The sequence below is a fragment of the Cannabis sativa genome, chromosome X, assembly GCF_029168945.1.
Source record: "Cannabis sativa cultivar Pink pepper isolate KNU-18-1 chromosome X, ASM2916894v1, whole genome shotgun sequence".
NCBI classification, from domain to species: domain Eukaryota; kingdom Viridiplantae; phylum Streptophyta; class Magnoliopsida; order Rosales; family Cannabaceae; genus Cannabis; species Cannabis sativa.
In genome coordinates, this window is record NC_083610.1 from 84,147,438 (window position 1) to 84,163,010 (window position 15,573).

The window sequence follows — 15,573 nt, forward strand, 5'->3', positions numbered from 1 at the left end:
GAAAAATATAGGAGGCGTCACACGACACAACAAGCATGAAAGCACGACACATAAGCACAAATAGATTAACTCGAAAGCATGATATATTAAAAAGTCTAATAATTTAATAATAATAACAATGATAAATATTTTCTTATTAATTAAAATAATAATAATAATATTCAAATTATAATAATTATAGTTATTTTTTTTATATAATTGTGTAAAAATATTATTGAAAAAAGATAGAAAAATTTACAACTTTATATATTTTATAGTACTTAATTACAATATATGCGTATAAAAATTTATTTACAATTTATTATACACCGACTGTCCGAACACCGAAAAAATTGACACCAAAAAAACTAAAAATAAAAAAAACTGTCTTCAGTTAAAACCGCCTTAACATGTTCGGTTTTAGTGTCAATGACAAACCGACCGAACATGTATATTATATATAATATATATATTTTTTTGTACATATTTAATATACAATTTATTAAACTAATTTTACTTCTATCTTTTTTATTTAAAGTCTCAATTATTCATTGCTTTATTTTATTATAATTTGATGTATTTACGTATTATATACACACATTCATAAACTAATATGAGTTTTTTAATATAACTCATTACCATATTAGTAGCACAAATAATTTGAACAAATTTTAAAAAAATTATTTTACATTATTTATCTAACTAATAAAGTTTTATTCTTAAATTATAAGATATTTGAGACAATACTCTTCCAATGCTTAAGTGTGGGTCGTATTTATAGGCTTAGAATTAGGGTCCTAAAGTCGGTGGCTACAAGAATCGAAGTTGTTAAGTTTGTTAGACAATAACTAACTTAACCAATTCTCATGTGAGCGAGATCTCTATGTCAGCATAAGTCTTAGTGCATCTGGGAACATATGCGAGCTTCGACACACAGACCAAAGGCACCCGTTGAAGAAGCTTCTAAATAGGATAGAAATAGCTGGAGTCGACTTTTCGAAATTGTCTTCTTGGGAGATCAATCTTCCAGGAAGGATAACTAGCTGTCCGAAACTTCTTTTCGGAGGAGGGCTAGCTATCTTGAAGACTGAACCCAGAGTGGACATGTAGTCATTAGGGAGCTCCCTTCCGAACTCAACTATCATTCCACAAGACTCCTTCCTAGATGGACAAGTTAGCTATGTGGGAACAATACTCAGGAGACACCTAATTTTCTAGGAACAACTTTAGGAGACCTTTCATTTGGATGGAGTATACCACAGTATTGAATTATATTTTGGATTATTTCAAAAAATTACAAAAACAATAAAAAAAATTACAAAAATACAATTTTACAATATTTTAACGATTTCTAAGATTTATTTACATAAAATATACTCTTTTGATGCATTTGTATGTTGTATTCTTGTTATTTTTTTTATTGATTTTTGTTATTTGTATATTATTTTTTATGTTGTTTTCTTGTTATTTTTTGTATTTTTATTGAATACTGTTAATATATGTAAAAAAATAAATTTTGAACCTAAAATTGTAAAAATTTTATAAAAAAAAATAGTCGTTCATTAATTTTTTTAGTCAAATTTAATTAGCATAAAAGTTACCCTATCTACTAGAGATGTCTTAGATTGTATCTAAAATATGACATTTAGTTTATGAGTGAAATAGTAGGAATTGATGAACAATAATATTTAAGGTAAGATGTGACAATATTTTATTGTTAGATATAGATACGAAATAGAAATAGTAGTTGTGTAATAAAAATAAAGATATTGTATATTAAAATAGTTTAAAACTATATTTAGAAAGCCGTGAAATTGGACCAGCGCTTATTTAGTTTAACCGAAGTGAACAGAGTAAATTTGTAATATTTGTATTTATTCTCTTTACTCACGCTCGTTCTCTCTTTTCTCTCTCTCTCTCTCTCACTCTCTGACCCCATCTTCCTTTCTCTCTCTCTCGCTCTGACTGAACCCACCCAAGAAAAGAAAAAAAGAATGAAGATCCAGTGCGATGTATGTACCAAAAATGATGCCTCAGTTTACTGCACCGCCGATGAGGCTGCTCTATGCGATACTTGCGACCACCACGTCCACCATGCCAATAAGCTTGCGTCTAAACACCAACGTTTCTCTCTTCTCCACCCTTGTTCCAAACAAATCCCCCTCTGTGATATTTGTCAGGTACTTTTGTTACTCTATCTCTCTCTCGCTCACTCTTTTTTGATCATATAATTTATGTATAAACATATATAATTGAATCTAATATGAAATTGTTTATGTACATAGGAGAAAAGAGCTTTCTTGTTCTGTCAACAAGACAGGGCGATTCTATGCAGAGAGTGTGACTATCCGATTCACGCAGCGAACGAGCACACCCAGAAGCATAATAGGTATCTTCTAACTGGGGTTAAGCTCTCTATTACTTCTAAGCTCTACGAATCTTCTCCCACAAACGCCGTTTCCGATTCTCTTTCTTGCCCAAACACCACCACTCAGTGCTCCTCCGTCAAAAAATCCTTCACTTCCGTTTCGCCTCCAATTCCAAACCCAACAAATAATAATAATAATAATTATAATTCATTACCAAAGACTAGCTCAACAACTTCCACAAACGGTGATGTGGGCACTGGTACGGCTTTAACAAGCAGCATATCAGAGTACTTGATAGAGACCCTGCCAGGCTGGCACGTCGAAGATTTTCTCGATTCTTCCTCAGCCGCTTTCGGTTTCTCTAAGGTGGGTTCTCTCTTTTTCATGCAATCTTCACTAAAGATTTAATCTTTTTAATTTTTGCTTTAATTAATTTGTAGGGTGATACTGGATTAGTATCACAGTTTTGGGATTGTGATATGGAAAACAACCAGCTGGGTTCGCAGAATACTGGGCTTTGGGTCCCTCAAGCACCAGCTCCTTCTTCCTCTTCCATGTACAACTACAACAACAACAACAACAACAACCACCGCCTTTCAGAGATAAAGGAGGCTACAAATATCAAAACCAACGCTGCCACTAAAAGGTGGGCCGACGATGCTTTTACAGTCCCCCAAATCAATCTTTCCTATAGCAACAATAATGGCGGTTCCACCAAGAGATCCAGGCAACTTTGGTAATTCCAGGCTATCTATACTCTTCTCTTTTGGGACTATAACTAGAGAAGAACACGAAGAAGGCCTCTCTATTTTCTTACTGTACTAATTTTATTTGCTTTCGAGTTTGACTTTTTTTTCTGTTTTTTTTTTTTTGTTTTTCTTCTGAGAGTATTTGGGTTTGTGATTGTGTGTTTTTTAGATTCTCATGAACCTGGTCTCTTTCGCTGTCTGAAATACAAAGATCGTTGTATGTAAATATGAATTTATTTTTTTTCCAAGTTTTTTTTTTTTTTTTAAAATCCATCAAATTTCTTTTTGGTATGAAATAATTTACATATCTATATACATATTTAATTAATTTTATAGAGGGAAAGAATCTTTGATAGTTAGTAGTTGATAAGAATTGTCAGGACATATTTTTTGAATTTTTATGGAAAGAAAATAAGAAGTGGTATTTTCTCCTAACACATTATTTATCTAATTATTAAAATCTTATCTTGATAATTTAATGTTTGGTAGCTGATTAATAATCAGATTAGGCCTCTCTCTCTCCAAAAAAAAAAAAGTCAGATTAGTGAAATAAAAGAGTGTACCAGTACTTGGTGTGGGGGCACAAGTGTTAATCATTTTTCTTTTCAATAAGAAAATGAGAACTATCTCTCGGCCCTTTTGGGCGTGGGCATAGCAAAATTAGCTGCTGTCTTTGTCTACCAAGTATTTCACAACACATCTCTTGCATTATTACTACTCGGAAAAGAAATTTTGGGGCACATATTTATGGTGCCTAGCATTTTCTCGATATGTCGCATTACGATTGGTTACCGATACTCTTTAAAAGCTATTATATTAAATTATATGAGACCCGATACTTAGTTGGACCAATAACGATATTGACAGGCACTACTAGTACTCTTTAATATTTATCCATATTTATACAAGTTTGGAAGATATTTATATGTCTCAGTCTATTCTTGCTGTCAGTTCTTCTCTCTCTCTACTTAGATTTTGATATAAAATATTTATTTCAACTTTCAAGCTAACGTTTATTAATATTTAACAGGGTTAGTTAAAATGGTCATAATAAAAGCTGATTTTCTTTTTCTCCTCTTATCATTAATGGCAGTTGCTTCGTTCAAGTCAAGTCACATTAACTTTGGTATATATTGTGAAAAAAAAATTATTTGGAAATATATGGGATGTTTTTTCTTTCTCAGTTGATGCAACCATAGGGTTTGATAGGAGATGTCTTTTTTGTTATTTAAGTATTTATATATTACATCAACATAATCTGGAACTCGAACCCAGAACCTCCAATACACACGCACCTCCTATGGCCACTTGAGCTAGCCTCGAGTAGTTGATAGGAGATGTCATGAAACAGAGATATTGTGTACCAAATATCCACTAATCCCAATCAGTGTTTTTTCTTTTAAAAGTTAATGAAATGCTATTATTTTCCGTTATATTTGTAAAAGAAACATAAGTATGCCACATTTTTGTTTTCATGATTTTATGGGTTCATTTGTAATTTTAGTAAGTTTCTTTAAATTAGTTTATTATTTTAATTTTTTTATTGAGTAAAATTATATACTTTTACATATTTTATAAATTTTACTATTACATAATTATTTTATTATTTGTTATCATTTATTATTATTTTTATTATTATTTATTACTGCATTTCTTGTTTTTTTGGAAAATCAATAAAATTGTATTGCACAAAGAAAATTAAACAAATTGCTGAGCACAAAAAATGCCCAGATGTCAGAAAAAAGGCAACTCAACCTATTACATCTTAAACAACCTATGTAACCACCTCAAATCATTTACATTGACTCTACTAAGACTATAAAAAAATTGCTTAATTCTTCGATCTGTAAAATCAACCGCCCATACTCGATTCTTCCAAAAAGCTAAGTTCTGAGCACGCCAAATTGAGTAAACCAAAGCTGAAAGAATAGTGAGAAGATACATTTTTAGAACTTGTTAAATCTGCTTCTTTTAATCCATTTATAGACACCTAAAATAGTACAGACCCGAGCAAAGAATTCACACAAACTGCCCTGAATCTGCACTCAAATAAGAGGTGACAGTGTGTTTCCTCTGCCATAACACAAATACTGTAGCTCAGATCAATGTCTGAACCAAATTGGATCAAACAGTCTTTTGTCTTCAATCTCTAGAGGAGGCTAAGCCACATAAAATTAAACACATAAGAGTTTAGAAAATCTTACATTGATGGTAGCAGAATAATATGACTCATTTCGCTCAAATCTCTAACCCTTGTTCCTTTCTATCGTAGAGTAATAACAAGATCTGAGCCTGGATCTCTTTCTCTGATTCGGGTTGGTTACCACCGTCTTCTACACTATGATTGAGTACTTGACTTGATATGTACGTGTGGGTATGTTACTCTATCACTATGGCTCGAATTGGTGAAGAAGAATGAATGAGATGCAAAATCACTATAGAAAGGAGTCTCTCATTTACTAGTTGTCAGAGAATAAAACCTAGGTTTAGTTTGGTAGAAGTAGGTTGTTAGATGAGATGAAAGCATTATGATCCTTTTATAGTATTTCAACTAGAGTTTAGGATTTAATTATATGGATAAAAAAAGAATAAAATAATGGGCAAATATGGTTGCTTTGGATCAAGTTTAGGGATGCAAGAAAGAAAACTACCACGTGAAATTATGGAGAGGTGCTACTAAAAGGTCAAAATTTGTTGGCGTAGTACAGGAGTTGATTGTGTGGTCCATACTGTATGCCTGGTACACTAGGCCGAGTTTGTCTAAGTGACGTTATAAGCAACAAGAGGCACTTTTATTGAAAATGAAGCTTGTTGTCATGGGTGTGGAAGTATGGTAGGGGCCATCAGACGCTTGTTAGTCATGAGAGAAGTCGAGAGTTGATGATCAAGATGGTTCAAATTGGGATAGACATGGAATGCTTCAATTATTGTGTGTGCGTGCCAAGAGGGCATCACATGGAGACCAAGGGGGCAGATGCTGCAATTGTAAGAGGACGGTCATACTTGGAGGTGTTTGCGTGTGATTTTTATTTGATCCAGACGGGAAGTGCCAAGATAGTCTATTAAGGAGTGTTTCCTTGTAGAAACTCCAATGGGCATAAATCACACAAAGGCATCAATAGAGATGCTGAGTTATGGATTGAATGTATTAAAAAAGCCAACAAGGCCAAGAAGACTAAGCATAAGTGTTGAGATGGCACTAGAGTTTTAATGGAGGCGAGAAGGCTATGCCAGTGAGACTTAATGGTCATGTGAGCTTGTGAAGGTCAAGGGGGGTGCTTAGAGTTTGCATGAAGGCCAGAAGGTTGCATCATTGGAACTTAATACTTTAGGGGAGGCCATAGGGGCGTGATGCTAGTGCAAATCAGTTGGATGGTTAGGTGGACAATGTACGCATATAGGAATTGACAGGGGTGTTATATGAGGTAGCTGACTCAAGAGTCACATTCTACAGGATGCATTTCTAGATTGCATGGTGTGCATGAAGAGTTGGGTGGTCAGACATTCATGTGTGGGCATGTTGTCGAGGACACCAATAGATGAAGTGGAGGAGAGACCTTCACAGTTCAATTAGCAGACCAAATGCTTGTTACAAGCATCGGTGAGTATCATGGAGATGAATTGTAGTTCAGAATGTAAAGTCAAGTAGACTTGGAACACATGTAGTGCCAGTTATCTAGGGTGAAAGTCAACATGACTCAAGTACTAAGATAACACCATGGCAATGTTTGCCTAAGGTGAAAGTCAGCAGGACTCAGGTACTAAGGCAACATAGAAATGTCGAGGGGCGAAGAGTCAATATAAATGCGACATCATTTCAACATCTTCATCAAAGTGATATTTGTTTAGGAGGGATTGCATGTGAGTGTGTGGTTAGCTTGCGAGCTTTACCTCGAGAGGTATGTCTCTAAGAGAGAAGTTTTTCAAAGTTGAAATGGGGGATCCCACTAATTCATATATTTGAAGAATCAGAGTACTTGTTCAAATTTTGGTGTGTGAATCGAGAGAAAAACACTATAAAAGATTGGTTGTTCAGAGCAAAGACATGCACGATTGCTGTAAGTTACAGATAGACAATATGCATAGGCGTAAGATGAGATCAAGATTGAACTAGTTTGCGACATGTTATGGACATGCTTTGTGTTTATGGGAACATTGGTGTTGTATGAGACAATGTAAGTTGAATGGTTCAGAAAGCATATGTCGATGGGAGATAGCGGATTGGGATGACTTCAAGCCTTAAGAGTAAGACATCGTGTTATCATGTTTGTCAAAAATTCAACGAGTTGTCAGAGGATGTATGATTTATTTTGGGGGATGGACTTGTGACACAATGTTAGAGAGTCGACATGAGCAGAAGTCAGTGGGCGAATATGTGGTTTCGAATGGTTATAAGATCATTGGCCAGATTTTAGAAGCTTAGAGGAGTAATTTTGCATTGGGTCATAGGGATCTTTTTCATGAAGTCGTGGGTATGTGGTAGGGTTGATGGACCAGTATTGAGTACTTTGAGGAGGTTTTGGGTGAAAGAGTGCACTTGGTGCTGCATTGGGTGCAGTTGGCTTGCGAGCCTCGTTCAAGATAGACGCCTTAAAATTTTGACATGCGACAAGAGTAAGGTGGTCGATTACCATCAATAGGATAGCATGCAATGGAGTGCGCGTGTGAAGTTTCTAGATGGACTTATCTTAAGAGACTTGCTTCAGTGGAGGCATGTTCTGTTGGTGTCATTGGGTACGGTGTGTTTGCAAACCTCACCGTGAGGGGTGCACCATACTTAGTCCTTGTCAAAAGGAGGATGCATTGGACAGTTGGTGAGTGATATACTACCAGAGGATGGGTAAGCTTCAAAGTCAGTGTTGCAAGGGATACTTGGTTGACTTGAGGGGCATTGTGATGGACATGGAGGAGTTCATGTTAGAGGAAGTATTCGAGTACAGTGGCACTGTTTCATGGGTGATTTTGAATAGCAACAATGGCAAAGGTTTTTTGATCAAGTTCAAGAGTGGGCATGGGAGATCATCACCTAAAGGGTGGTTCTACGAAAGTAAAGGGACTAGTGTAGATTTAGGATTCAGTTGAAGCTTGAAGTAAGCTTAGGCGTCGAGATCAAATAAATTTCTCTATGGTCCGTCGATGAGGGCATCAACATGCAAAACTGGGGGAGAATTTAGTGTGTCGGCCAAGATGGCATGGTACTAGGTGATGTCCACGAGGTGGTCAACTGGTGGCCAAGTGGTGGCACATGCTGGTGTGCACATTGGTGGCATGATGTTGCCTAATTTGTACGGTAGTGGCATTTTTATAAATATCTTCAATATTATTTGGATTAGGATGAGACTTGGTATTCACCATTTATTTGGGCTTAGGATTACAATGGCGTAATTAGATTTGAGAAATTCTGAGAATTAGTGTATGTTGATGACCATATGTCTACAGAGTAAAAATCATATATGTTCCTATTAGAAGGCTGAAAGCTTAGGGTGCTCCTTAAGGGGGAGAACTTGGTGTCAGCTCTCCACCACCCTCTAGCACCTTGGTGCTAAGTGAGCTACTACTAGTCAACGGGACTAGTAGGACAGGCATATGAGGACCATGAGGGAACTCATATGTCTCCTAGAATTGGAGTACTCATGGACATTATCGGGCCGACCCGGTAATGCATCTAGAGATGTTGCTAGATGTCAGCTGTTACATTTCATTTAGCTTGTCGGTATGTCGTTTGCATGGAACATGGCCTAAACCTGCAAGAGATGTTGTGGTGCACCTTGGCCATGGGTCTCAAAATAAGGTCAGATGGGTAGTCATTCATGAGCTAGTTTGCATACACACATGGGATGGATTCACCATGCTAGAAAAAGATAGAGGTTTGGCGTATGCTACTAGTTGGTGACTTATCTCGAGGAGCTATTGACATATGTGAAGGTATGGTGCCTTGAGAATTGGACCATAAACGTATGGGAGGCCTTGGGCCAGGAGGGAGACTATTTGAACAGTATCAATTAGGACATGACTAAAGTTGTTGGCACGTCAACTTGGTGTTAGCATCTTGCCACACATGCTACCTTGGTCATGAGTGACTAGGTGAGCGAAGGTGTTGTGATTTGCTTTACTATAGTGAGAATTTATGGACAGTGTGCATATCTTGGCTAGAGAGCCTCCATGCATGGATGCATTCATAGATGCTTGCGAGCACGACTCGACATGAGTTGTTCAAGGGACCAAAGGGTGCATGAGGCACACGGTCGCGAGAAAAATGAGCTCATTATTACTCAGATGGTTGTAAAGCTGACCTTGGCTTAGAGAAGTCAAGGTATCCTACGGGCGTTCCACTGCCTGAAAAGGTGAGCCCGTGACACATTGCACTGTATAGTATTATTTAATGTAATATTATATTTGGTATTGACTTGTATTATTAGTTTGTGTAAAATTATACTATCTTTATGATAAATCTAGACCTTGACCCCGAACCTCGACTCAAACCCCCAACTTAGACCCAAAATCGAACATGAACTTGGACTCCAGACTCTGGATCTCGGATCCCAAACCCCGGACCCCGGATATTAGACTCCGGAGCCTGGTCCCAACTCAAACCTCAGCCCTCAACCCCAGATCTGTACTCAAACTCAGGACTGGACCCGACCTCGGCCTCTAATTATTTCTAAATATTATAATACAAGCTAATACATATCATTTCTTTTGTATTAAAATAATAAGATTTGTATTGTATTACAATTTATGGTTGTTATAATTAATACAATAGAAAGTTTTATACAAATATAGTATTCCTTATCAGGGTTGGCCCAAGCATTTAAGGGCCTTGTGCAAATTGGGCCCTTTACTAAAAAAATTGAGAAAATTGCACTCTATACCCTTTTTATATTGTCCTCTTTTATTTTTACCCTCTTTTTTAAAGTCTATCATTTTTATCTCTTTTTTTAAACATTGTACCAATTTTACCCCTGTCACTTCAAGATACTCTCCATGTTACTCTCTTATGTCAGGGTATTTTGAGTACAATACATATAAAAAGAGGTATGTTTCAATTAAATATAAAATTAGAGGTAAATTTAATTAATTGATTAATAAAAGTGGTATTTTTCAACTTACCCCAAAAAATTTTGTGTACATTAAAACTTCAATTCTTTTCTATTTTTTTTTTCATTTTAAGATACGTTCTTAAACTTAAAGTTATAAATTTTTCATTTATGTATTTATAATGAAAAAAAAAACAAAGAAAAAAAGTAAGCCTTTTCTTTCAAAAAAAAAATAGGCTTTATAAAATAAAAGTCTTGTGCAATAGTCCAAACTGCTTGGTTAGGCTAACCTTGTTCGTTATTAAACATGAAGATTGTGCTTTCTCTTAAGAAATTAAAATTCCTATAGTAATAATGATTAGCATTCCTAGTCTATGGACAAAATCAAATCTTATGTTGGATTGAAAAACAAAACAGTGGTTTATGAAAGGAAGATTGAGACTCATTAGTGACAATTGAGATAAGCTAGGTTTCGCATACTTTTTTTACCCTAGGCGTCCTCAAGTGGGATTGTGATTAAAGATATTATCAATGTTAGTAATGATTTCTTTGATGTTAAATTTAGTTATTTGTCGAAGAGAAAATAATACGCATGCTTTTGGCCAATTTGTTATAAATGTTATTCTTTCCCTTTATTCACGGATCAAAGATTTATTACAATTATTTTCTTATATCGCACGTTGGTATTTGGTAGGCTGTAAATACGGACAAAGCTTTTTCACATGACACGAGCATAATCTGACACGAAAAAATATAAATTTGATGGACACGACATGACACGATACTTCAAAGTAGCACGGCACAATATGACAAAATAGATTTAAGCACGACACGATAAGCTCGAAGACACGACACATAAACACAAATAGACTAGCCTAAAAGCATAATACGTTAAAATCTCTTATATAATAATAATACATATGTATTTACTAATAAATATTCAAATTCTAATCTTATTGTTGAAAAATTATATAAAAGAAATTGACACTATAAAAAATACATATAATTTGGTGATTAACTCATTAATTGTAAAAGAAACAGTGAAAAAGTAAAGCTCGAATTCGAGTTCGAAGAAGAAAATAAACTGTCCCATTTATTAAAATCAGGTCAGCTCAAATAAGGCACAACACGACTCCGAGCACGACATAAAAATATAAGCTTACCCTTTAAAATATTAACACGGCACAACACGACCCACATATTTATATGGGCCAACATGACACGACATATTATTCCAGACTTTTCGAAATATGGGATTGGGCGGGCACGAACGTATTTACAACTATGATACTTTGTATCATAGTTGAAGCTTGAACATCATGGATTATAACCTTTGAACAAATAAAAAATTAAGGGCTCGTTTGGAACGCCGTATTAAGTCGTATTGTATCGCATTATATTGAATATAATTTTATGTAATATGTTTATGTAAAACTACATGTATTATTAATTTTTGTGGATACCTAAATATATAATATTTTAGTATAAATTAAAGTTTAACACAATGTTATATAAAAATATGATATATAATCTAATTCAATATAATACAATACAATACGACCTAATACGACGTTCCAAACGAGCCCTACGAACATCTTAGTGTATAGATTGTGATCATACATTGACACCATTCATTTCATCCCCATTCACGTTACGCCCGTAAAAAACCAAAGCCAAAGAAACAAGTTCTTAACAGTAATGTATTGAGTAATGAAATTGTTACAGAAATCCAAGTAATAGTGCTGAACTTAGACATTAAGAAAAGGGAAACAAATAGATTAATACAATTTTCTCGCAAGCATATAAAAGATCAGTCAAAACAGGAATACATTCAAAAAGAAACCGTACTACTCCAAAAAGATAAGAGTGGATAAAAATACTCAACACTACATGTTTTGGTTCTCGTATTAATGCAAACATGGTGGAGAAAATTACAGTAACTGCCATTCAATTATGATAATTGGAAAAAATAAATGTATTGATGAGTGTGATACAAACAACTTTGGGTTGATTTACAATGGCTAGTAGGACCAAATTTCGCAGCAGTTGAAGTAAAGAAAGCCATACACTGCCGAGTAATTTAAAAGACCTCAGACACCTTGCTTGCAAGCACATGTTCTCGCCGTTCAACATAATTAAACGGGAACCAACCTGCTTTCCCCTTGCATTCACCTTCAGCCCATCCACTGCTTGAGACCTGCATGAGCACCCAAAAACCTTGTCATGACAGACAAAATTTGAAATATCATTGTAGGCATCAAAAAGAGGGACACCATATGATTGAAAAGGGTGGAAGTTTAGTTATGAGACCACAACCAAACATCCCAACATATTAATGGAAACAACAAAAGATGCTGGGATAGAAAAATAACGATGGAAGAACCTTGCGAACAACAACATAATCGCCGATAGACAGACTTAACTCCACGTCGGTGACAGCATTAAATGAATGCATTACCTACAATGGGAATATACAGTTAGAACTTGTAAACAAGTCTCAAAATTTGAAAATCTATACCAATCATGACGGTTGGCACTTCAAGTGTAGACAAACAGGGAAAATACCTCCCCCAAGAAATAATCCGCACCATCAGTTGATTCATCGTAGGTTTCTGAATCAAAGGCACCAGTGACGTCTTCGTATGATGGTGGTGGAGGCATACTGTTCTCTGCAGTTGGAGTGGAAGGTGCTTCAATCTGTTGGCGCTCTGACGACATCTGCTGACCACAAATTTTTATTTCATCATATTAATGTCAAATAATTTATACACCCAACTAAACCTCTCAAAGACTCCATGAATCTTAAAAAGACGTAAATAAAATATTTCATACCTCTCCTTCAAGTTGATCAAGAATCTGAAGGACTCTTTGATGGTAGTTGCGCTCAGCTTCAACCTTCATTTGAAACCCAAAATATCTTGAACTTAATAAGACACATTTTGATTGAAAATGAAACAGATATAAGCCTGTTTTCACAGCATAATTAGATAACGAAAATAAACAGCCTTTTGTATTACCATGGCAAGAAGACGCTGAAGAGTCAACCTCTGTTGTTGTCCTTCAACAGCCGCCATCGCCGCAGCAGCTTCTTTCCCCATTGTTGCCACATTGGACTTTAGCTCCTGAAGCCTGTTTTCAGCAGCTTCTAGCTTCATAATAAAATCAGGAGTGCTTGTGGATTCTCGTAATTTTGCTTGGCGTTTGGATACATCAATAGCCTGTCTGGGTGCAATCATAATGTAAAGACCACCTTGTAGAAATCATCAATCAAGCTTAAATACTAAATGAACAATATACTTTACAAAAATCCATACATTCTGAAGTTTGCCTCCATCTTCTTGTCCCCTCCCCGCACCACCCCCCCCCCCCCCCCCCAATTTTTTTTTGGGCATAAAATTCTAATTTTAGTAGATTTCATCCAAAGAAATGGTAAATCCATGACAAACTACCGAGACTGGTAAATACTATTTTACAAGACAGAGTAGTACCATTACATTACCTGAGCTTCAGCTTCCTGTCGCATTCTATCATATCGTTGAGCAAGATGTCGAGCATCGTCCAAAGGAGCGCCAACAACCATTGCTCTTAAAGGTTCCGCAACCTGGATTATTTTTCAAGAAAAGAAGAACTCACTTGGTCGTATGATTACTTATACCAATAGCTCTCTTACTCATACACATTAGAATTTTCTAATAAACATAATACCAATCCCAACCTGAGTGCCAAGTGCTTTCAAAAGAATTCCATGCTCTTTTTCCATTTGAGCACGAGCTCTTCCAAAACTCTGGGCTGCTTTGGATAGCGTATTACCACTGGTACAAGTATTTTCAGTACCATATTTCCTGCTGTCTTCGGACAATTTGGTACCTGTTAATATATAAATACATTACTTTTTATCAATATGTGTTATGAAAACAAATATGAAATCACATCCCATAAATAAAAGGGCGTCTTTTTAGAAACTTGCCTATTTCAACTTGCTTGGATCCAGTAACAATATAACCTTCAACACCACGAACAATATCCCTTTGATAATGCTGAGCAAGTAAGAGATGAAGATTTAAGAAAAAACTGAAGAAATGGTATAGTTACATTCAAGCAAAAAATTGAAAACAAAAGATTAACCTTTCCAGCACGAGTTGAAATGTAGAGCCTCTCAAGTTTCTGATGTTGTTGGAGTTCAGTTCCATCAGCGCCAACATTATCTGAACCTCCGTATATACCACCAGCAAATTGTTTGAAGACAGCCTAAGATGTTCAAAGAGCCATATGCATAAATTAGTAAAAAAAATAAAAAAGGCAAGTATTTTATCTACTTTAATCTTTCTTAATTGCAGATTACCCACTACTTATTAATGCAGGACCAAAAAGCTGACACAAGTAAAAGAAAAGAAAAAACCTTCTTTCTTTTCCTTTCAATGTCATATTCTCAATCAAAGAAAAAAAAAAACATAATCTTAACTCCAATATATAAATGAAAAAACAAAAAAAATTGCAAATTGAAGAAGAAGGCAATTCAACCAAAATACTAATAATTGAATTCAATAAATTTTTAAAAATGAAAAGTTTGAAAGAAAGCTAAAATAGTATTGAAATCGGATCAATACACGTCACCATCAAATTGATCAATTTCTTATTTGATTGATTGATCTCCTCGATCACAGTAATTAACAATAATTAATATCTACGGAAGATCTAGTCAATAGTGTCCAGTGATCTAAATTCTTGATTCATAAGAACGTAATTAATTAATTAATATAAAGAAGTACGGTAAGGGGTAGAAGTGAACCTGCTGTTGCTTAGCGACCTGGTCTCTTAGCTTCGTAGCCTGCTTTCTGATGGCTTCCATGAATGAAATTAAGAGAAAGAAGATTGGGAGATACCTTTTGGGTTTGGGGAATTAGAAACAGAATTATGAGAAGACTATTTTGATTTTCGATTAGATTGAATTGAATTTTGAATTTCTGAATTGTGGCTTTTCGTTTTGCTGATTGCCCCCTCAATTTTTGAGTTTCGATCGCAACGGCACCATTCCCTGTTATCCTCACCTGACCTGAGTTTTCCGTTTCTTTATTTGTTAAGTCTTGAATTAAACTAATGAAAAAACTAAACGTCGTTATGTGTCAATGCTTCTCATAATAAAAGCATATATTTTATCATTTTTTTTTCAATTTATTATTTTTTTTTTAAAAAAAAAAAGTTAATTTCAAAAATTAACGCAAGCATGTGTAGTGGTTGGGACACTTTTTGTAAGTTAAAAAGTTGCTTGCTCTTGTTGCCTTATGGAGGAGTTTGAGTCCTCTTCTTGACACTTTTAACATGGCCTTAAAAGAAGGGTGTCCTATTAGATAAGACATGAATTTCTTGTGTGGAAGAGTCTTAGCTTGCAACCAAGTAAGTAAGGGAATATGTATAAGCTCTAGGGATTATGAGATCCTT

General features: G+C 35.2%; 2 protein-coding genes across 2 annotated transcripts; one reads left to right on the plus strand and one right to left on the minus strand.

The window, feature by feature from the left end:
- The first annotated feature begins 1,801 nt into the window (after positions 1-1,801).
- Positions 1,802-3,345, plus strand: LOC115701464 (B-box zinc finger protein 20). Its single transcript, XM_030629276.2, has 3 exons — positions 1,802-2,159; positions 2,265-2,714; positions 2,789-3,345. Exons 1-3 carry the CDS (start codon positions 1,974-1,976, stop codon positions 3,086-3,088), a joined length of 936 nt encoding a protein of 311 aa, XP_030485136.2. The 5' UTR covers positions 1,802-1,973; the 3' UTR covers positions 3,089-3,345.
- Positions 3,346-11,889: 8,544 nt separating this feature from the next.
- On the minus strand, positions 11,890-15,254 carry LOC115701472 (SH3 domain-containing protein 2). Its single transcript, XM_030629288.2, has 10 exons — positions 14,924-15,254; positions 14,260-14,382; positions 14,102-14,171; positions 13,850-14,001; positions 13,634-13,735; positions 13,152-13,352; positions 12,967-13,029; positions 12,700-12,852; positions 12,518-12,592; positions 11,890-12,331 (listed from the first exon to the last, which is right to left on the minus strand). Exons 1-10 carry the CDS (start codon positions 14,981-14,983, stop codon positions 12,215-12,217), a joined length of 1,116 nt encoding a protein of 371 aa, XP_030485148.2. The 5' UTR covers positions 14,984-15,254; the 3' UTR covers positions 11,890-12,214.
- Positions 15,255-15,573: the final 319 nt, after the last annotated feature.

Bases quoted from the DNA above. Each gene is read 5' to 3' on its own strand.
- LOC115701464 (XM_030629276.2), top strand. From the start codon at position 1,974: ATGAAGATCCAGTGCGATGTATGTACCAAAAATGATGCCTCAGTTTAC. The intron at 2,160-2,264 runs GTACTTTTGTTA...TTATGTACATAG, and splicing joins CCCTCTGTGATATTTGTCAG to GAGAAAAGAGCTTTCTTGTT. The intron at 2,715-2,788 runs GTGGGTTCTCTC...ATTAATTTGTAG, and splicing joins CCGCTTTCGGTTTCTCTAAG to GGTGATACTGGATTAGTATC.
- LOC115701472 (XM_030629288.2), bottom strand. From the start codon at position 14,983: ATGGAAGCCATCAGAAAGCAGGCTACGAAGCTAAGAGACCAGGTCGCT. The intron at 13,353-13,633 runs GTAATGTAATGG...GCACCCAGACAG, and splicing joins GACAGGAAGCTGAAGCTCAG to GCTATTGATGTATCCAAACG. The intron at 12,853-12,966 runs GTATGAAATATT...TGTGGTCAGCAG, and splicing joins TTGATCAACTTGAAGGAGAG to ATGTCGTCAGAGCGCCAACA.